The 23,224-nt window shown below is 46.1% G+C and overlaps 1 protein-coding gene across 2 annotated transcripts in view; it reads left to right on the top strand.

Annotated features, from left to right (window-relative positions):
* Positions 1-12,758: 12,758 nt before the first annotated feature.
* Positions 12,759-23,224, top strand: part of LOC142099363 (PC-esterase domain-containing protein 1A-like) — a 35,640-nt gene continuing 25,174 nt past the window's right edge. For both annotated transcript variants that reach the window (XM_075182862.1, XM_075182787.1), the window contains exons 1-2: positions 12,759-12,825; positions 19,155-19,250. In XM_075182862.1, coding sequence (XP_075038963.1) covers positions 19,169-19,250 — 82 coding nt within the window. In that variant the 5' untranslated portion in view covers positions 12,759-12,825; positions 19,155-19,168. The remainder of the gene's footprint in view (positions 12,826-19,154; positions 19,251-23,224) is intronic.

The following is a 23,224-nucleotide window of genomic DNA, read 5'->3' as shown; positions in this document are numbered from 1 at the left end:
GTAGATATGAGTGATTAAACAGTTTTCGGCCTTGCTAATATCAGGAAAAGGTTGATTTAGCAACACCTGAGCCGGAACCTTAGTAACTCTGATTCCAGTTACCTTACGTGTAATGGCCAGAGTTAGATTCCAGAAAGCTTGGACAACCGGGCATTCCCACCAAATGTGCAGGAAACTACCATTAGCTCCACATAGACGCCAACAACGGTCAGAAGCAGATGTGTACATACGGTGCAGTTTTTCTGGGTCTAGGTACCAGCGCGAATAAATTTTAAAGCAGTTTTCTTGAATACCTGCGTTTATGGAGACCTTTACAGTTCTCGCCCGAATGATAGACCACTCCTCGCTGTCCAGTGTTATCACCAGATCTTGTTGCCAAGCCTCCTCGTGAGGTTCGGGAGTTTGGTCCAGAGGGGCTATGAGCATGCAGTACAAAATTGAAATGTTACCCCTGCGTCCCGCCGAATGTATGCAATGTCGCTCAAATGGGGATCTTTTACGCAATCGGGTGGATCTGGTTTGTGACTGTATAAAGTTCCGAATTTGTATATATTGGAAATGAACCGATAGGGGCGGATGGCATTTATTCCGGTTGAGCGATCTAGAGTTTGGGAAAGAATTGTGTTGAAGTCACCTCCTAACAACACCCTACCCGAACGGTGGGAGTGAAGTTCCCGAAAAATAGTATGAAAAAAATTAGAGTGACCCGTGTTAGGGGCGTAAATTGCCATTAAAGTTATCGGGATAGGCCCAATCTTACCCAATATAATGAGGTAGGGACCCTCTGCGTCCGCAATGGTCTTGGACACCACAAGGGGAACTGAATTATGTATCATAATCGCAACCCCATGGCGTTTGGAGGTGTAGTTTGCGTAATAGACCGTGGGAAAAAGTGCTATCTATTAATTCGTACTGACTATGGTGGTTCCTTTGTGTTGTGAGGGGGGAGTGGCACTGGCCTTAGATGGCCGCCACCGTCCAGAGCATTTAAATATAAGATAAAAAAAAGAATAACATTTTGACTATTAGGGTCAAGTATAAATACAAAAAACACCACAAACTCAACGACGGGTAACTTATTCAAGTAAGAGAATAAAGACTATGCTCGCCCTCTGGAATGAAAGAGGCCCAGTGGACACTGCCGAACCTACAGCTATATTAGGGAATTTCTCCGGGTAGAGTAGAGAGGGGATGACACCTCCCCCTTCCAAGCCCCCAGATTCCCTTACTGCCATCAGGAAATTCCAAACCAGGGTGCGTGGGCAGAAGACATCCTAGACAAGTACAAAAGCATTAGAATGTATTGACTCCCTTATAGGGAACTTTCTGACTATGCATTATAATCTAACACTTGAGCAAAAGAGATAAGGAAAATATATGCCTCTTGAGGCACTACCTGAGAACAGTTATTCTAGGAAAGAAAGACATGTTAACACATATTTTTTATCAAAAGTCAGGCAGGCTGTGAGTTTGAGGTCTCATTCTCAAGAGCTGGACCTGGAGGAGCTCGGATCTGAAGTTGGAGTAAGAAATGGCGGCCTTCTTCCAAAGATCTGATAGACACTGAGCGTCCCTCCGACAGCACCACCAAGCGAAAGGGGAATCCCCATCGGTATTTGTAACCTTGGTCCCTTAGAGCGACTGTGATTTCTTTAAGGTCCCTCCTCTTAGCGACCGTAGATGGAGCTAAGTCCTGAAAAATTTGTAACTTGGAACCTTCAAAGAAGATGAAGTTTGAGTTCCTGGTGCTCATTGTGATCTTTTCCTTCATTTTAAAAGAAAGAAACTTCAGGATGACATCTCTGGGAGGGGATGAGTCTTTAGGTTTGGGCCGAAGGGCTCTGTGAGCCCTCTCTATCTGAATCTGGGACTCAGAGAGGGAGGGCACCAGGTAGATAAAGAGGCAGATCAAATAGGGTTCCAATGAATGAGCATCAATGTCCTCAGGGATATGCCGAATACGGAGATTGTTTCTTCTCTCCCGGTTTTCGAAGTCCTCTTTCTTGTCTCGTAGGAATTCAAGCTCCCTGCTGAGGTATTCCAAGTCTTGGTTGGTTTCACTTTGGAAGGTCTTACATTGTGTCTGGGACTGTTCCAAGGTACTAGTTCGCTGGCTCAGGTCAGAAATATCTTTTTTCAGTTCCCCCACTGTCTTCTGAAATTCAGCTGTGAGAAATTGTTTAAGATCTACCAGGAGGGAGCGAATGTCTGATATGTCTTTCCTTGTTGCCGGAGCATCTTCCACTTCCATGTCCTCTTCCTGAGATGACCCATTTCTCGGGCACGAGGGGCCGGCCATGGTTGGTTTGTCTTGTCTAGAAAAGTGCTGGGTAATTTCAGCATTTTTGCCTCTTTTTATTTTAGGGGCAGATTTAATTATGATTAAAGAGAGGATAGAAATAAAGAGTTGCTTGTGTATAGGAAGTGCTTGCCCTTTTAGTAATGCTCTGGACGATTGCAACCCCAGGGTTTACATCCTCAGAAAAGTGAAAGTCACAGGAAGAAACCTGTTATTTTTACATTAAAGATAAAAGCTTATGTGAGCAGGGCTCGTAGGCTAGCAGAGCACGGAAATATCGGACTTTAGCTACTGTGAAGCACCAGTATACTTCTGCCGGTAAAGTCTTACAGAGGCTGCTATCTGCAGAGTGGTACAAAGGCAGCTATCAATGCCTAAACTCTTCACCCTCTGTTCTTGCCGGTCAGAACGTACAGGGCCCGACACTAACCTGAGACTCCCGTCCAGCGACAGTTCCAGCAGAGTGGGTCCGTGTCTGATGACAGTGCAACAAGTCCAGTAAGTAAGGGTCTGCCTCCCTCTGGGTGCCGCTCAGGTTGATAAGATCCTTGGGGGCTATATAGGGCGTCTCAGATGAATACAGGGCTCCTCCCGATCCCCTCCTCCTTTCAGGGATGTGCTCCTCATCCCACTGGGGGTCCCCAGCCTATGGTGCGGAGATTGCGGGAACCGCCGGGGGATCACCCCCCAGGGCTGCTAGTGCTGGTCTTGTGGCCTCCCTCAGCACCAGCCCTCCGTCACACACCTTCAGCCGCCAACGAGTGCCCGAGAGCGGGGAGAGACCAGGGGGAAAGGAGAGCCCCAAGTATGTCCGTCGAGGGTCCGGCGGGAAGAGACCACTCCAGCACGGTGATGACTTCCGGCGGGGTCCGCTAATTGATGCCGCGGCTTTTCAGCCCTTTCTAGGCCTCCGGAGATCCGGCCGAGCTGGGCGCCTGCGAGGCTCTCTAAAGCAGAGTTAGGTTGCAGCGGAAGGTACCCACCACTTATGGTGCTATATTTGAGGCCAAATGAGACCTTGGGTGCAGTCAGGGAGACTTATAAAAACATAAGTTCCACGGAGCCCTTCACTAGCGTGTCCTACCGAGATGGCTGCCAGGCCACGTCCCCACCGGCAAGTATGATTTTACCTCCACACCACAGGTCATAAGTTCCCTGGCATCTGCATACCACACACGCCTCTGGTAAGTATGATATTGGAGAAAATGATATGATATTTTCCTGTGACCCTATTCAGCTTGAACCTGTCATTAAAATATAACCCTGTCTCCGCAGTCGGCCTGTCTGGGGCCTCCCAAACATGTGTTAGATTTCATTGTCTTGAAAGAGATATTTTCAAAGGCTTTCACCTCTGTGATCTGCCATACATGATACAAGGCGCTACAATGGATCCAGGCTCTTATCTACCAGCCCCCTCGGGGTTGTTTAACATAAACAAAACACAAAAAATTAGCAAGCACATGACACAGATGATCTATGCAAATGATACACAAAGAGAGGAGGAAACTACTATTATTCGAACCATCACCCCATGGTCTGGGTAAATGAAAAGTAACTTACTTTCTTCACATTTTTGTGAATGCTCTTTTTTGGATATTAATTCCACTATTGATTATATGAAGCAAAAAGTAACTATTTGAATGGAGTGCTCCTGTATTAATGACTTACTGCTATGAGCCACTAGATTCCATTATAGGATAGTTTATGGTGATTGCGTCTCTACTTCTGCACTTATTTTTATTGTATGATGTTTTTAATGTATTGCAATTAAGTTTTTTGTTATTTATACTGTTTGCAGCTTTGTTCAATGTGATATTTTCTGCCATTTGTGTTTTATATATTAGTTTTTTATTATTAGGTTTAGAGCATTGTTATAAGTGGGTTTTTTGTTGGTTTATTATTGAAAGGCTTTTAGCAACCTCTATCATAGCAGCAGCCTTCACCTATTGTTTTAATTTGAATTAACAATAATTGACTAGTATAATTTTTAAGTAAGAGTACAACATCTAGTTTTATTTACTTTCTGCACTGGATTAGTTACGTTTCTAGGTGTAATCCTTGACTCAGAACTATCCTTTGTTCCCCACATCGACTCTATATCAAATCATGTTACATACATCTAAAAAACATTTCCAGAACACACATATCTCACACAAGACACTGCAAAAACTTTAATTTGTGCACATATCATCTATTGCAATTCTCTCCTAACTGGTCTTCCCGGAATCAGACTCGAGCCCCTACAATCTATTTTGCATGCAGCAGCTAGACTGATTTTCACTGCTAATCGTTCATCCACTGCTGATCCACTCTGTCAGTCTCTACATTGGTTGCCTGTGTTTCAGTGAATCCAAAATCTCCTCACTAGTCTAAAAATATCTCCCAATTCAACACCTCCGTTCTGCACAAGATCTGCGTCTCTCTTCCACTTTCATCCTTCCATTCCCGGTTACAGGACTTTTTTTGTGCTGCACCCACTTTGTGGCATTCCCTCCCTCGCACAGTAAGTCAAGCGTTTTCTGAAAACCCACCTCTTCAGACAAGCTTATAATATTCCTCAACCACCATCTTAATCTCCCTAGGTTACCCTATTACCACCCTCTACACAGCTAACACAAGACAACAACCCTCTGACCAACATTGGATCATGTAGCATACTAAGCGCTTTTTACCTCTGCTGGAGCAATATTCAATATGTGTCACTTACCCTCATGTATCAAACTCCCATTGTCCCATAGATTGTAAGCCTGTGAGCAGGGCCCTCTAACCTCTCTGTCTGTATTACCCAGTATTGTTTTAATATGGTGTTTATTCCCAATTGTAATGCAATAAGGAATATGCTGGTGCTATGTAAATAAATGTTAATGATACGACTAGCGGATGACTTCACCCATTAGTGTCAGATATCACAACACAATGCTAGTTACGGTATTTTCACCCTCTGTCTGGGTCAGAGGTGGGGAGCAGGTGAGGGAACCGGGGCCCCCGACCCTCTGCCATGCGTCGGGCCCCATTACCTCCATGGGCCCCAATGCATATGGCACCTTCCGCACCAATGGTAGTTCCGTCACTGGTCTGGGTCCTGTAACCGCAGTAATAGAGGCAGAACATCTTACCCTTGTCTTAGCAAGGCTGTCACCACATGAACAGGTTCTAACATAAACCAGGAGGTATGAATACTAATGTCCGTGCAGATATTAAGTTACAAAGCGCAACGAGATTGACGATAGCCAGTAGAAGATTTTCTTGTCAACTAGACAAAACATGAATAATAAAAAAAAAAACATGAGTCTCAAAACTAGAGATGGTCACTGACCCCGTGTTTTGGTTTTGGATTCGGTTTTGGATCTGGATTACCGTCGTGTTTTGGTTTTGCAAAACCGCCATTGCGTGTTTTGGTTTTGGTTTTGTTTGGTTTTGTTTTGCTATTTTTTGGGAAAATCCATGTTTTTGGCCTAAAATTAACCCAATTTAGTGCTCCAACTGTTTTAGAGACAAGTAATCTAATTGTTGAGGTAATAAATCATCCAAAAAAACAGTTTAATTCTTCGTTGGTAGGCCTATTCTACACACAAAACAGATTGTCTTCCTCTCCATCTATGCATATTGGCAATGCAGCCATCGTCTTTGAATGTATATTACACCCTACACTTATAGTTAAATATGTAAAGAAATGGAAAAAGCCAGTTTGGTTTCTGTCTCTCAAGGCCCCCCTCCACTTGTATAAAATACCAAAAAATTCAGCCATTATAGACTGTACAATATTAATTGACATGGAGAAAGCCAGTTTGGTTTCTGTCTCTCTAGGCCCCCCTCCACTTGTATAAAATACTAAAAAATTCAGCCATTATAGACTGTACAATATTAATTGACATGGAGAAAGACAGTTTGGGGTCACTCTGTCTCTCTAGGCCCCCCTCCACTTGTATAAAATACCAAAAAATTCAGCCATTATAGACTGTACAATATTAATTGACATGGAAAAAGCCAGTTTGGTTTCTGTCTCTCTAGGCCCCCCTCCACTTGTATAAAATACCCAAAAATTCAGCCATTATAGACTGTACAATATAATTATGAAAAATGGACAAAGCCAGTTTAGGGTCACTCTGTCTATGACACCCTACCCTTAAGGATAAATTGCCCTAACAGCAGCCTTTCAAGATGGTATGTGATATGGAAATGCCACAAGTCCCTTTCCTCTTTGGGGGTAGATTGCACCCTACACTTACATAGAAAGTTTTAAAAAGATGTTATCGGCATCATCTTCAGCTTAATCCTCACCCTCATCAGTGTGTACGTCATCATCACAGACTATCAATTCATCGCCGCTTGAATCCGCCATTAGAGAACAGTCAGTGCTTGGATGTCTTGGATGGTGAAGGCCTTCCTCGTGGAAGATGTAGTTCATTTTTATAAACATCATTTTCTCCACATTTTTGGGAAGTAACCTTCTACGGCGATCACTGACTAAGTTCCCTGCTGTGCTGAACACTCGTTCAGAGTACACACTGGAGGGTGGGCAGCTTAGGTATTGCAAAGCAAGTTTGTACATGGGTTTCCAATGGCCTGCTTTTCTTCCCAGTAAGGAAAGGGACTGTCTGACATTTCCATATCAACTACCTCTTGAAAGTAATCCTCCACCATTCTTTGCATGTTTATACTCATATTGGATGGAGTTATGGGCAAAGTGACACATTTTTTTGAAAAATCCTTCAAACCAGCCCAAATGTTAAATTGTTCTCGTCTGCCCCCCTGTGTCTTCCCTGCTTCTTTTTTGGAAATTTAATTTTTTACGAGCAACAGCTTGAGAAAGTGAAGGAGGACACGTCGTCAAGCCGAGGCCCAGTTCAGCGGCCAACTTGCTGAGCAATAGCTCCTTGCAAAAGTTCACATCTCGCTCATTTACAAGTAAAGACTCAATGTAGGTTTTAAACCTTGGATCAAGCACAGTGGCCAAAACGTACTGATCCGAGTTCAAGTTCTTAATAACTCGAGGATCATTGTGAAGCGAATTAAGTACTTGATCGACAAGGCCAACATACTTTGCTGAATTGCTTGCTTTCAGCTCCTCCTTCATTTTCTCAAGCTGCTTTTCCAATAGTCTAATTAAAGGAATGACTTGGCTCAAACTAGCAGAGTCTGCACTGACCTCACATGTCACAACTTCAAATGGTTTCAGCACCTTGCAAAGCACTGAAAGGATTCCCCACTGTGCAAGAGTGAAATACATTCCCCCTCCTTTCCCAATGTCATGACTTGTGCAATATGCTTGGATGGCTTTGCGCTGTTCCTCCATCCTCTGAAGCATGTACAGGGTGGAATTCCACCGAGTTACCACCTCTTGCTTAAGTTGGTGGCAGGGCAAGTTAAACTGCTCTTGGAGCTGCTGTAATCTCCTACATGCTGTGACTGAATGCCTGAAATGGCCTGAAATTTTACGGGCCACCGAAAGCATCTCCTGCACCTCACGGTTATTTCGTAGGAAGCTCTGCACCACCAAGTTGATGGTGTGAGCAAAACAGGGAATATGTTGGAAATCACCCAGCTGTAATGCTCGCACTATATTGTTGGCATTATCTGAAATGACATACCCTGGGGAGAGTCCGAGTGGTATAAGCCATGCATCAATCACATCTCTCAGTTTGCGTAACAAATTGTCAGCCGTATGCCTGTTAGTGAAGCCGGTGATACAAAGAGTGGCCTGCCTGTGACAAATGTTACGTAGTGGTGTACATGCTGCTGCTGTTCCTGCTGGTGAAGGTGAATGACCAACCCAGTGGGCTGTCACAGTCATATAGTCTTTGGTTTGGCCACTTCCACTTGTCCACATATCTGTGGTTAAGTGAACAGTGGGCAGAATGGCATTTTTCAGCGCAATCTCTACATTTTTACACACTTTTTGGTATAGTTGTGGAATAGCTTTACGGGAGAAATGGTGTCGCGATGGAATTCTGTAACGCGGACACAAAACCTCAATTAACTGTGAAAAACCAGCTGCGTTTATTGTGGAGATTGGACGCAGATCTAACACTAACATTGCAGCCATGGCGTCTGTGATTCGCTTGGCGACTGGGTGACTGCTGTCATATTTGCTTCCCCTCGCAAATGATTGTTTCACAGTTAATTGCTGAAATGTAGGACTGCTCATTTTATTAACCTGCCTCTGGGATGACGATTCACCCCCAGCAGCAGCAACAGCAGCACTAACGCTTTCTTCAGAGGAATCAATAATAGTGCCGGAGTCATCCAGCCTTAAGTGGGATGCCGGGCTAACTCAGAGCGCTACTGAGGATATTGATGAGGATGGTGTGGTGGGTGTATTTTGTAGCCGTCGGTATGTCGGTGAGCGGAGGGTCTTAGCTGATGAGGGAGTGCTTGTATTCTTTTGGGAAGAACTTTCAGCTTTTCCCAACACTTTGCCATGAACTCTCGTTAAATGGCGTAACATAGACGAGGTTCCAAGATGGTTAAGGTCCCTCCCTCGATTGACTGTGGCTTCACATACACTACAAATGGCTATACAATTATTGTCTGGATTTGGGTAGAAATAATTCCACACATAAGAAGTGGATTTTTTTGTTTTATGCCCAGGCATGACAATGGCCTTTTTCTTGTCACGTGCCAGAACTGCTGCCACTGGTGCAGGACTTACACAAACAACCTCATCCTCATCAACATCCTCATTAGCGCCCTCGTCGCCTACACAAATCTCCCCCTCATCCTCTTCTAATTCCAAAGTGGCATCCTCAATTTGGGTATCACCGGCTACACTTAGGCTATTAAGGCACACATCAGCAGAATGCTCACGATTAGACATCCCACTGTTGGATGGACTCTCCACAGGGATTGTTGTCATTTGTGAATCAGAGCAAATATTCTCCTGTAATGCCTCACTGTTATCTTGCAGCTCGGCTTTGACGCGTAACAGTAGTTGTGCACCAATTGTAGGCTGGGTAACTTTTTGGGATCTGCCACTAATAGCCAAAGGTGAAGGCCTCATTCTCTCTTTGCCACTGCGTGTGTAGAATGGCATGCTTGCAATTTTTTTTTTATCGTCACTTAACTTTTGCTCAGTTACACTTCTTTTTCGCTTCAATACAGTAATTTTTTTTTTGGTTTTTGCACTAATTTGAAAACACTCTGTTGTTTGACATCGCCTTGGCCAGATGACGTACTGGGAACACTAACATCAGGACTGGTGACAGAACCTGGTTGCTCATTCAGATCATATGTGGACTGCTTTGAATCCATTCTGAGCGCAAACCACTGGGGAGTGCTAAAAATTATTTAGTAGATTCTGCTGACAGTTATGACTTTTGACAGCCAGAAATATTAATGCACAATTAGGGAGGACACCCCAAAAGCACTGAGGAGTGCTAAAAATTATTTAGTAGATACTGCTGACAGAAATGACTTTTGACAGCCAGAAATATTAATGCACAATTAGGGAGGACACCCCAAAAGCACTGAGGAGTGCTAAAAATTATTTAGTAGATTCTGCTGACAGTTATGACTTTTGACAGCCAGAAATATTAATGCACAATTAGGGAGGACACCCCAAAAGTACTGAGGAGTGCTAAAAATTATTTAGTAGATACTGCTGACAGAAATGACTTTTGACAGCCAGAAATATTAATGCACAATTAGGGAGGACACCCCAAAAGCACTGAGGAGTGTTACAAATTATTTAGTAGATACTGCTGACAGATATGACTTTTGACAGCCAGAAATATTTATGCACAATTATGGGGGACACCCCAAAAGCGCTGGGGAGTGCCAAATATGAAGAAAAAATAATAAACCTCTATCCTCCTCTCTGCACTAGCGATTTTGGTTAGAGCAATTGCAAGAACAATATTGTATTCTCTGTCCCTGCTCTAATTAGCCTATGACTACACCCTGCTCTCTCCCTCTGTCAAATGGCGGTGGATTGCTGTGGAGGCGTGTATTTATAAAGTTGAAGTATCGCGAGAACCGAGCCCCGAGATCCGACGACGTCACAATGACGTTCGGCCTCGATTTGGATTCGGAATGGGCGGGAGAGTACCGAGCTGCTCAGTTCGGTACTCGGATACCCAAAGTTCGGTTCTCGGAGAACCGGACCCGCCCATCTCTACTTAAAACCATGAGACTCACCAAATAACACAGAACGTTTATCAGAACAAATTCAAAAGATTGCAAAGACCACGGAGGCAGATTGTTCCCAATAAGAGCATACGAGTCCAAAACACATTCACAGGTTGGGGTGAGGGTAAGGGTTGGGGAGCAGAGGTAGGGTGCACAGGTTGGGGTGAGGTTAAGGGTTGGGGAGCGGAGGCAGGGTGCACGGGTTGGGGAGCGGAGGCAGGGTGCACGGGTTGGGGTGAGGGTTGGGGAGCGGAGGCAGGGTGCACGGGTTGGGGTGAGGGTTGGGGAGCGGAGGCAGGGTGCACTGGTTGGGGTGAGGGTTGGGGAGCGGAGGCAGGGTGCACAGGTTGGGGTGAGTTTAAGGGTTGGGGAGCGGAGGCAGGGTGCGCGGGTTGGGAGCGGAGGCAGGGTGCACGGGTTGGGGTGAGGGTTGGGGAGCGGAGGCAGGGTGCACAGGTTGGGGTGAGGGTAAGGGTTGGGGAGTGGGTTAGGGAGCAGAGGCTGGGTGCTTGTGTTGTGGAATAGAGGCAGGAGGCCTGGGTTGGTGTGAGGGGTTAGAGAGCAGAGGCTGGGTGTCTGAGATGAGGAGTATAGGCTGGGTGTCAGGGTTGGGGTGAGGTTAAGGGTTGGGGAGCGGAGGCAGGGTGCACGGGTTGGGGCGAGGGTTGGGGAGCGGAGGCAGGGTGCACAGGTTGGGGTGAGGTTAAGGGTTGGGGAGTGGAGGCAGGGTGCACGGGTTGGGGCGAGGGTTGGGGAGCGGAGGCAGGGTGCACAGGTTGGGGTGAGGTTAAGGGTTGGGGAGTGGAGGCAGGGTGCACGGGTTGGGGTGAGGGTTGGGGAGCGGAGGCAGGGTGCACAGGTTGGGGTGAGGGTAAGGGTTGGGGAGCGGAGGCAGGGTGCACAGGTTGGGGTGAGGGTAGGGTTGGGGAGTGGGTTAGGGAGCAGAGGCTGGATGTCTGGGTTGGTGTGAGGGGCATGGGTTGGAGTGAGGGTTGGGGAGCAGAGGCTGGGTGCTTGTGTTGTGGGATAGAGGCAGGTACCCAGGTTGGGGTAAGGGTTTTGGTGAGGGGTAGGTGTTGTGGAGCAGAGGCAGGAGGCCTGGGTTGGTGTGAAGGGTTAGAGAGCAGAGGCTGGGTGCCTGTGTTGTGGAATAGAGGCAGGTACCCAGGTTGGGGTAAGGGTTTTGGTGAGGGGTAGGTGTTGTGGAGCAGAGGCTGGATGTCTGGGTTGGTGTGAGGGGCATGGGTTGGAGTGAGGGGTTAGGGAGCAGAGGCTGGGTGCTTGTGTTGTGGAATAGAGGCAGGTACCCAGGTTGGGGTAAGGGTTTTGGTGAGGGGTAGGTGTTGTGGAGCAGAGGCTGGATGTCTGGGTTGGTGTGAGGGGCATGGGTTGGAGTGAGGGTTGGGGAGCAGAGGCTGGGTGCTTGTGTTGTGGAATAGAGGCAGGTACCCAGGTTGGGGTAAGGGTTTTGGTGAGGGGTAGGTGTTGTGGAGCAGAGGCTGGATGTCTGGGTTGGTGTGAGGGGCATGGGTTGGAGTGAGGGGTTAGGGAGCAGAGGCTGGGTGCTTGTGTTGTGGAATAGAGGCAGGTACCCAGGTTGGGGTAAGGGTTTTGGTGAGGGGTAGGTGTTGTGGAGCAGAGGCTGGATGTCTGGGTTGGTGTGAGGGGCATGGGTTGGAGTGAGGGTTGGGGAGCAGAGGCTGGGTGCTAGTGTTGTGGAATAGAGGCAGGTACCCAGGTTGGGGTAAGGGTTTTGGTGAGGGGTAGGTGTTGTGGAGCAGAGGCTGGATGTCTGGGTTGGTGTGAGGGGCATGGGTTGGAGTGAGGGTTGGGGAGCAGAGGCTGGGTGCTTGTGTTGTGGAATAGAGGCAGGTACCCAGGTTGGGGTAAGGGTTTTGGTGAGGGGTAGGTGTTGTGGAGCAGAGGCAGGAGGCCTGGGTTGGTGTGAGGGGTTAGAGAGCAGAGGCTGGGTGTCAGGGTTGGGGTGAAGGGTTAGAGAATAGAGGCTGGGTGCCCGGTTTGGGGTATAAAGTTGTGGGTAGAGATATTGGGTTGGGGGGGTAGAGGCTGGGTGCCCGGATTGGGGTGAGAGGGCAGAGGCTGGGTGCCCGGATTGGGGGAGGGGTATAGGGTCATGGTGGGAGTTGAGGAAGAGGTATAGGGTCGGGGGTAGGGTTATTGGGGTGGGGGTAGAGGCTGGGTGCTCCTGCTGGTTGGGGGAGGGGTCAGGTAGGTATCGGGATCACTCAGCGCTGTGTGTGTGTTACGGGCTCAGTGAGAGCAGAGGGCGGGGCGGGGCCTCACCTGTCCATCACGGCGGGGTCACGTGTGGGGGCGGGGTCCGGGGAATAGTCGGAGCTGCTGAGCGGAGTCTGCACAGAGAGACCGGGACTGGGACGGTGAGTAACTGTACTCACACTACACTCACACTGTACTCACTCTGCAGAGCATCTCATAGTACTTATCTCTATACTTCAGAGCATGCACAGACACTGCTACTAACTGTACTTTGCAAAGCATCTCACAGAGTACTTATCTCTATCCTGCAGAGCATGCACAGACACTACTCCTAACTACTCTGCAGAGCATCTCACAGAGTACTTATCCCTATCCTGCAGAGCATGCACAGACACTGCTCCTGACTGTACTAACTTTACTGGCTGCAGAACATCTCATAGTACTTATCTCTATACTTCAGAGCATGCACAGACACTGCTACTAACTATACACTGCAGAGCATCTCATAGTACTTATCTCTATACTTCAGAGCATGCACAGACACTTCTACTAACTGTACTCTGCAGAGCATCTCACAGAGAACTTATCTCTATCCTGCAGAGCATGCACAGACACTGCTCCTGACTGTACTAACTATACTGGCTGCAGAGCATCTCATAGTACTTATCTCTATACTTCAGAGCATGCACAGACACTGCTACTAACTGTACTCTGCAGAACATCTCACAGATGAGTTATCCCTATCTGCAGAGCATCTCTCACAGTCCTTATTCCTATCGTGCAGAGCGTCTCATCTCTACTATATACTAACTGTATTCACGCAGCGTGTGTGTACACACACACACACACACAATGCAGAGCATTGTGTGTGTGTGTGTATGTATGTAAAGGTTCCCATACCATTATGTGTGTATATGTAAATGTTTACCTTGCAGAGCATTGTGTGTGTATGTGAAAGTAGTCATGCAGAGCATTGTAGAGGTACCAAACACAGAGCATGTATGTCTGGAGGTCGCATGCAGAGCAGTGTGCAGATAATATTTGCCGGGGCATAGCAATTTATTTTGCTATTTTAATTCACTTTAATCACTTTGGTTTTAATATTTCGCTATCCAAAAGAGGGATTTTCTTAAAGCATACCAATAAAGATATAGTTATTTTAATTTATTATTGATATCGCGGAGTGCCTTCGAATACACAATTTATTCCTATCCTCTTTTTTTACCTGATTTGCCATGTTGCAGGGTGAGATTGTGATACACTGCTGTACTTTGGTCAGATACGCTACTGTACATTGGTCAGATACACTGCTGTACATTGGTCAGATACACTGCTGTACATTGGTCAGATACTCTGCTGTACATTGGTCAGATACTCTGCTGTACATTGGTCAGATACACTGCTGTACATTGGTCAGATACTCTGCTGTACATTGGTCAGATACTCTGCTGTACATTGGTCAGATACTCTGCTGTACATTGGTCAGATACGCTACTGTACATTGGTCAGATACGCTGCTGTACATTGGTCAGATACGCTGCTGTATATTGGTCAGATACACTGCTGTACATTGGTCAGATACTCTGCTGTACATTGGTCAGATACTCTACTGTACATTGGTCAGATACACTACTGTACATTGGTCAGATACTCTGCTGTACATTGGTCAGATACACTGCTGTACATTGGTCAGATACACTGCTGTACATTGGTAAGATACACTGCTGTACATTGGTCAGATACTCTGCTGTACATTGGTCAGATACACTGCTGTACCTGACACTGATAGAGTTGTCCGTGACAGATACCTCACACTACATCATGGCCGGCTCCAGTCAGGAGAGCTGATGTACTATAAGCTGATGTTTGGTGCCCCCTCCCCAGAGACCACCTTATAGAACAAGCTGCAGTCAGTCTGGCACTGAGAGGTCTCCTGCCTCTCACACCCAAGGCCACAGACTAGATATATCTTCTGCAATGTTTGTTTCCTTAAACAAGACCTGATGTGTAGTGAGAGCTTTCACTTTCGTTTCCCCAGCTGCTGTTTGGTATCCTGCACCCCCCCCCCTCCTTCTACGTCACTGGCCCCTGTATAACCTCATTATCTGACCAGACGTAGGAGCCGGCTCTGTGGGTGCTTCAGCCACCCCGATATATGTGCTGCTGCTGCATAGGGCTGAGGGGCAACCAGCACCCCGATCATCTCTACACAAACCATGTCTCCCTCCTATGCTGTCAGGTACAGCTTCCATCGTCTGCGCGCCTGGGGCCCCCGTCCTCTGCGCGCCTGGGGCCCCCGGTCCTCTGCGCGCCTGGGGCCCCCGGTCCTCTGCGCGCCTGGGGCCCCCGGTCCTCTGCGCGCCTGTGGCCCCCTGTCCTCTGCGCGCCTGGGGCCCCCTGTCCTCTGCGCGCCTGGGGCCCCCTGTCCTCTCCGCGCCTGGGGCCCCCTGTCCTCTGCGCGCCTGGGGCCCCCTGTCCTCTGCGCGCCTGGGGCCCCCTGTCCTCTGCTCACCTTGGGCCCCCTGTCCTCTGCGCGCCTGTGGCCCCCTGTCCTCTGCGCGCCTGGGGCCCCCTGTCCTCTGCGCGCCTGGGGCCCCCTGTCCTCTGCGCGCCTGGGGCCCCCTGTCCTCTGCGCGCCTGGGGCCCCCTGTCCTCTGCGCGCCTTGGGCCCCCTGTCCTCTGCACGCCTGGGGCCCCCGTCCTCTGCGCGCCTGGGGCCTCCGTCTTTCCCGGGAATCTGGGACACTCGTGACGTTTCAGTTCGTTCTTGCGTTTCTTGGGTCCAGCAGTTCTTCCCGTTTCCACTAATTCTGCCGAATACATAAACAGCCCAAATCCTGGGACTATTAACCTCTCTTTGTGTCCTGGTCTGTAGTGATTCTCAGTATCTGCTCCTGCTGTACATTGCACAGTACCACTGCTTTGCCCTCTATGCTGGACGTCACATCCCTGGTGTTGGCCTATGTGTCATATTTAATACAACAAGACTGTGTTCCATGTTCCTCGCTGAGTTTCCGATGTCCGTGTCCTGTGGGTCTGGTTGTCTGTATGTAGTAATGGTACAAGTGTGAAAACATCATACGTGTTAGCGTCACCCCCATTCTATTCACAGAACGTCCTGTGTAAGCTCTCTGCGTGATATTCACATTCTGGCCTGAATCTGATTATACCGCTCTGTGGGAAGGATCGGGGGGGGGTCATTGTGATTTACATGTGTAAAGTAACGGAGCCAGTCCTGTACCTGCTATGTCTGTAAACACCTGGGGGAGGTGAGAGATCTCACAGCCTGCCGACCTTATTACCCATTAATCAGCATTGGAGACGCTCTGCCCGCTGTGCTGGATTAGGATCTAGTGTGGGTACTCACACGCTCAGAGTACTCACACGCTGAGAGTACCCCGTCACCTCTCTGTGCCGCCTGTTCATTCAGTGGCGGCACCTGAATCTCATTTGTTCTGTTCTACCTACAGGACTATATGGGAGGTCAGTTATTCAGAGGAGACATTACATAGAGTTACAGCGCAGCAGACCTGTTTATGGGAGAGAATAACAGTACATTATATCTGTATCAAAATGCAGAACCTACCTTTGACTGGTAACCATTTTATGGTTAAAGTAAAGTCCCATATACACGTTCACTATTGGTGTCCTCCGTGTACACTTCGGTTGTACTGACCTGGTTCTATAGTCTCCTGGAATGTCCGGGAGACTCTTAGAACATTCCCGCTTTCCTGCCTATTTTGCCCTGATTGAGGTGACTGTGATGCTTGCCGAGGCGGGCGTAGGTAACAGTGCCACCCAGTGGTGACGTTACCATGAAATGACTAAGCTGTAACTTCTGGGGGGGGGGGGGGGGGGGGGGGGCAGATTAGACCATTCATTTTCCACATATGGAGGATGGTGGCGATGTTTCACCTCTAATCTTCGCCAACATCTGCACTTTATGTTTCATTCTATGTGACCTAGGGTGGACTACATATCCCAGCATGCACAACACAAGTCCTCTTATACTGAGATCTGGGTGTAGCTCTCGGTATCTGTACTTATTCTGTGTTTATTAAGCTCCGGTTGATCTCGGTGGTGCGTGACCGACGAGGGTACAGGAGAGCACAGAGCCTGTCCTATTACCTGCGCCGCTGTTCTGTCACCCGCTATACAATACTGGAAGTGTGCGCTGTGCTGGGGGTTCCAAATCCTACATTTATTCTGCCTTGTAACGCAGATGTAAGTCCTGACGAAGACCGACCAGGCTGAGCTACCGGCATTATGTCCTATTAAAATGATCTTTTAATCTTGTTTTTTGCTTCTAACCTGAGGTGCCTAACGAGTAAGCTCGGACACAGTGCAGTATAGGGGGTGGGGGCCTTTGCAGGGTTTTTACATTTCCTATTTGCATTCGTGTAAATCACCCACGACGTTGCTGAACCAGAGGTGGACGGTCCCTCTTAGACATGTATGTTATCCAAGGATAACCTGTGCGTCATACATGATAAATGTTTCATGGGATGTGTCTTTAACAGAACGTTCTGTGATACATAGTGTTAGATGAGTACACGGACTTGTGTCTATTGCATGTATTAAACGTGTTGGACCCTCTAACACGCCTCCTTGTCTGCATGGGGGTTCATTCCGACCTTAGGACTTGGGCCTCTGACCCAACATCGATGTCTCCATAGAAATGGATGCTCTCCAAGCTGCCTTCTCCAGCAGGGATTCCGACCGAAGACCTGAACACCCGTCGGGGTGTAGGGCCGGGGTGTAGTTTATTTAATTATATTTATGGTCTCTTTAATGTTAAAACGCTCATGTGGGCTATGTTTTGCTCCTTAGATATATGAACTGAGTGCACTGAAATACTCTGTGCTGCTCTGATTGGCTACCAGTGCTTCTAATCCCACCCACTTCCTCCCCGCTCGTCTGTATGTGCCCAGTTATGGGAAGAATGAGTGCGGTAGGGGCTGTGTCCGAGTGCAGCGTGACCTCTGCTCGTGTATCTCAGCACCGGCTCTTATTATATCGTGCGACGGCCACGTACAACCTCCGCGGAGCGTTATCACCCATAGATTCTGTGGATTAGTAAAAGTTCCAATAAGTATTATATGACTATAATGTCTTGTTGATGGACTGTGCAGACATACTGCCTGGTATCCTATATTACAGCGTGAGTACAGGTCTGCACGGGAATAGGGAGAATCGGTGACTTTAAAGTGGAAGTTGAATAAACAGATTATGCTTAAATTCTTCGGATGTTCAAGGGTTAACAATATATGGATTGAGAATGAGAAATGAGAAATAAACTTGTTTCTGCTTTATCAGATGTTACTTGTGCAGCTCTCTGTGTGCTGTATCTGGTCATCTGGGACTGTCTCACGATGCAGACATGTTACTGATGGGTCCTATGATTGGTTACATCTAATAATGGCACATTCATCTTGGGCATTAATATATAATTGTAATTGGTCACTTTGAATTGATGGTCTGTACTGTACGTACATAATAAACTGAGAATATTCTGAAAAGATTTTGCTTTTAAATTAATCAACAACGGGAATATCTGTAACTCTATTCCTATTGCTAAATATAATTATCTGCGTCTGTTCTTATTATATGTGAATGGACCAATGCACAGTACCACTTCTCCTGTTCTGTATGACTTGTGTGTGAGTCTCAGTACCTGTCCTGACTATATGTATGGACCATTGTACAGTACCACTTCTCCTGTTCTGTATGACTTGTGTGTTAGTCTCAGTATCTGCCCTGACTATATGTATGGACCGTTGCACAGTACCACTTATCCTGTTCTGTATGACTTGTGTGTGTCTTCTCAGTACCTGTCCTGACTATATGTATGGACCAATGCACAGTACCACTTCTCCTGTTCTGTATGACTTGTGTGTGTCTTCTCAGTACCTGTCCTGACTATATGTATGGACCATTGCACAGTACCACTTCTCCTGTTCTGTATGACTTGTGTGTGTCTTCTCAGTATCTGCCCTGACTATATGTATGGGCCATTGCACAGAACCACTTCTCCTTTTCTGTATGTTGGAACCAGTTCTCCGTGTCTGTCCGTATTATGTGTATTGGTTACCTGCTGTTCTTTATCATGTTTAAGTTAAACAAAATCCAAAATAATGAAATGTTTATTATACACCTACGTAAGGAGCGCGTCTGTCCGCGTGATGAGTGTGTGATATATACGGACGCTGGCTCTACCGTCCTGGCCTTCGTGTTATCTCTGAATGTGCGAGAGGGAAGATAATTCTGTGTGTTTCCTCCTATGTGAATGATGGAACGTCTGCTGTATCATACATACATCATGGCCTGTTTATATATCCCAGTCCGTCAATTGAGTTGTGACTCTCAGATCAATATGGCAGCGTTTAGTGAGCAATCTCTGAATGGTTTTCTGCATAACTTTTTACTGTTCTATAACTACACTTAGTAGTGTCTAGTAAAGTGAGCGCTGTATTTCTGTGTTTTACGGCAGGGGCTGGATGGTATATGTGGATCATGGGAACTTTCAGCTCAGGGGACGTTCGTCAGCTGCTGCACAACAAGTTTGTGGTCGTCCTCGGAGACTCCAGTAAGTGCTCAGAACGGGCAATGTTATTTCTACGTCTCTGGTCCGTGTTTTAGTCCATTCTTAGCTGTTTCTCATCTACTGTCCATCTCTCTCACACACTTACAGCTGCCGTTTGTGAAATTAGATTTTGTCTAAATAATAAATTTTGCTAAGTGGGTGCTCAAAGTGGACTTCAGAAACACACTTGTAATGCAATCAATTGTAAAGCCACAAAATGAGGTCTGGGGACACGTTTTATAAAAATCAAAATGTGTGATTTTGTAACTGTCAATTATGTATCCAACAATTGTGTATGCCAGGTCCAGGTCCAGATGGCATGCACCCAAGGGTCCTTATGGAGCTGAACTCGGAAATATCTAGACCGCTATTCTTAATTTTCATAGATTCAATCTCATCAGGCTCAGTACCAAGGGATTGGTGAATAGCAGATGTGGTGCCGTTGTTTAAAAAGGGAACGAGATCACAACCAGGGAATTATAGACCTGTAAGTCTGGTATCAATAGTGGGGAAACTACTGGAAGGTACTTTAAGGGACAGTATTCAGGATTACTTGGTGAGCAATAAGATTATTAGTGGGAATCAACATGGATTTGTGAGGGATAGGTCATGTCAAACTAATCTAATTAGCTTCTATGAGGAAGTTAGTGGGAACTTAGACCAGGGCAGCACAGTAGATGTGGTCTACTTAGATTTTGCAAAGGCCTTTGATACAGTGCCACACAAGAGGTTGGTTTACAAAATAAGGGAACTGGGTCTTGGAATCAACATTTGTACTTGGATCAAAAACTGGTTGGAGAATAGGGAACAGAGAGTTGTGATAAGTGGAACATTTTCTAATTGGTCAAAAGTCTTAAGTGGAGTACCTCAAGGTTCCGTGCTGGGGCCACTGCTTTTTAATATATTTATTAATGACCTTGGTGATGGTTTAGAGAGTAAAGTTTTTATTTTTGCAGATGACACTTAACTCTAAGGTAATAAAATCAGAGCAAGATGTAGCTTCTCTACAGACGGACTTAAATAAACTGGAGGATTGGGCGGCCAAATGGAATATAATCATCATCATTTATTTATTTAGCGCCACTAATTCCGCAGCGCTGTACAGAGAACTCATTCACATCAGTCCCTGCCCCAATGGAGCTTACAGTCTAAATTCCCTAATATAGACACAGGCACAGACAGACAGAGAGGGAGACAGACTAGGATCAATTTTGTTTGCAACCAATTAACCTACTAGTATGTTTTTGGAATGTGGGAGGAAACCGGAGCACCCAGAGGAAACCCACGCAAACACAGGGAGAACATACAAACTCCACACAGATAAGGCCTTGGTCGGGAATACAAACTCATGACCCCAGTGCTGTGAGGCAGAAGTGCTAACCGCTAGGCCACTGTGCTGCCCTTATATGAGTTTTAACATAGATAAATGTAAAGTTATGCATTTAGGGATCAAAAACAAGAACGCAATCTATAAATTAAATGGAATTAATTTAGGAGAATCTATAATGGAAAAGGATTTGGGAGTGCTCGTAGACTGTAGACTTAGCAATAGTGTTCAATGTCAAGCAGCAGCTGCAAGGGCAAACAAAGTATTGGCATGCATAAAAAGGGGCATAGATGCAAGGGAAGACAGTGTAATTTTGCCACTGTATAATTTGTTGGTAAGACCTCATCTTGAATATGGAGTACAGTTCTGGGCACCACTCTATAAAAAGATAGTCTGGAACTAGAAAGGGTTCAGAGAAGGGCGACAGAATTGATAAAGGGTATGGAGTCATTAAGTTATGAGGAAAGGTTAGCCAGTTTAGGCATGTTTACTTTAGAAAAGAGGCGTCTAAGGGGAGATATGATTACTGTGTACAAATACATTAAGGGTCAATACAGAGAACTTTCATGGGAACTTTTTACCCCAAGGACCATACACAGGACATGCGGTCACCCTCTAAGGTTAGAGGAGAGGAAATTTCACAACCAGCAAAGGAAGGGGTTCTTTACAGTAAGGGCAGTCAAGATATGGAATTCACTGCCAGGGTTATGACTGTTAATTAAAATGAAGGACAGCAGTGGATCCAGGGTAAAATAGGACTGCAATATTGGGTCAGGAGGGATTTTTCAATGTAGCACAGTGATGGGGATTGTTTGGAGAGAGACAAATGGCAGCATGGCATGCCACATCGTACCCAACCCCAATGACAGTAGCAATAGAAACGGGCAATAGTGAGACGCGTGTAACGGTGAGCGAGTGGAAGCTGGAGTAGCGGCATTAGTGGAGGAGTCAGAGATCGAGCGTCTGGGTGGGGGGCTGAGGCAGCGCTGCCCCCTGACTGTGTGAAAAGTCCAATGCAAATATTTCCACAGCTAGACCCAGTGTGTTAAACATTGAAGAACTTAAGATAAAGGAGCAATTAGGTTAAGGAAATAGAGAAGCAAAAATAACTTTATCAGATTGTATTGTCAAGGGCAGTGAGATAAGAAGGACAGAGTCAGACTGATCTCAGGAGATACTTCCTACACTGTGTGAAAAGACAACCTGCCCTGCCCCCGCCACGTCCGCCCCCCTCCCCCCAGCTAAGTTATAGTAGGGGTAATTCAGCTACCATGCTGGGTTCTAATCAGTCAGCTGATCAAAGCATTTACTGTGTGTGTGTGTGTGTGTGTGTGTGTGTGTGTGTGTGTGTGTGTGTGTGTCCGCCCGCCTAGATAAGAACTCAAAGCATTTACTGTGTGTGTGTGTGTGTGTGTGTGTGTGTGTGTGTGTCCGCCCGCCTAGATAAGAACCAGGATGGGGTCATAAAATCTCACAGATCAGCAGCAGAACAGGGAGTGTTCCTAACAAGTATCTTATATACACTGATATATGGCTCAGACACAGATGATGATAGTAGTAGTAGTTATTATATACACTGATATATGGATCAGACACACAGGATGATAGTAGTAGTAGTTGTTATATACACTGATATATGGATCAGACACAGGAGGATGATAGTAGTAGTAGTTATTATATACACTGATATATGGATCAGACACAGAGGATGATAGTAGTAGTAGTAGTTATTATATACACTGATGTATGGATCAGACACAGGAGGATGATAGTAGTAGTAGTAGTTATTATATACACTGATATATGGATCAGACACAGAGGATGATAGTAGTAGTAGTTATTATATACACTGATATATGGATCAGACACAGAGGATGATAGTAGTGGTAGTTATTATATACACTGATATATGGATCAGACACAGGAGGATGATAGTAGTAGTAGTTATTATATACACTGATATATGGATCAGACACAGGAGGATGATAGTAGTAGTAGTTATTATATACACTGATATATGGATCAGACACAGGAGGATGATAGTAGTAGTAGTTATTATATACACTGATATATGGATCAGACACAGGAGGATGATAGTAGTCATTATATACACTGATATATGGATTAGACACAGGAGGATGATAGTAGTAGTAGTTATTATATACACTGATATATGGATCAGACACAGGAGGATGATAGTAGTAGTAGTAGTTATTATATACACTGATGTATGGATCAGACACAGGAGGATGATAGTAGTTATTATATACACTGATATATGGATCAGACACAGAGGATGATAGTAGTGATAGTTATTATATACACTGATATATGGATCAGACACAGGAGGATGATAGTAGTAGTAGTTATTATATACACTGATGTATGGATCAGACACAGAGGATGATAGTAGTAGTAGTTATTATATACACTGATATATGGCTCAGACACAGGAGGATGATAGTAGTAGTAGTTATTATATACACTGATATATGGATCAGACACAGAGGATGATAGTAGTAGTTATTATATACACTGATATATGGCTCAGACACAGGAGGATGATAGTAGTAGTAGTTATTATATACACTGATGTATGGATCAGACACAGAGGATGATAGTAGTAGTTATTATATACACTGATATATGG

This window comes from Mixophyes fleayi, chromosome 1 (genome assembly GCF_038048845.1).
Source record: "Mixophyes fleayi isolate aMixFle1 chromosome 1, aMixFle1.hap1, whole genome shotgun sequence".
Taxonomy (NCBI): Eukaryota; Metazoa; Chordata; class Amphibia; order Anura; family Limnodynastidae; genus Mixophyes; species Mixophyes fleayi.
Note: the sequence above shows the minus strand (reverse complement) of the source record. Positions and strands in the feature narration are given on the sequence as shown.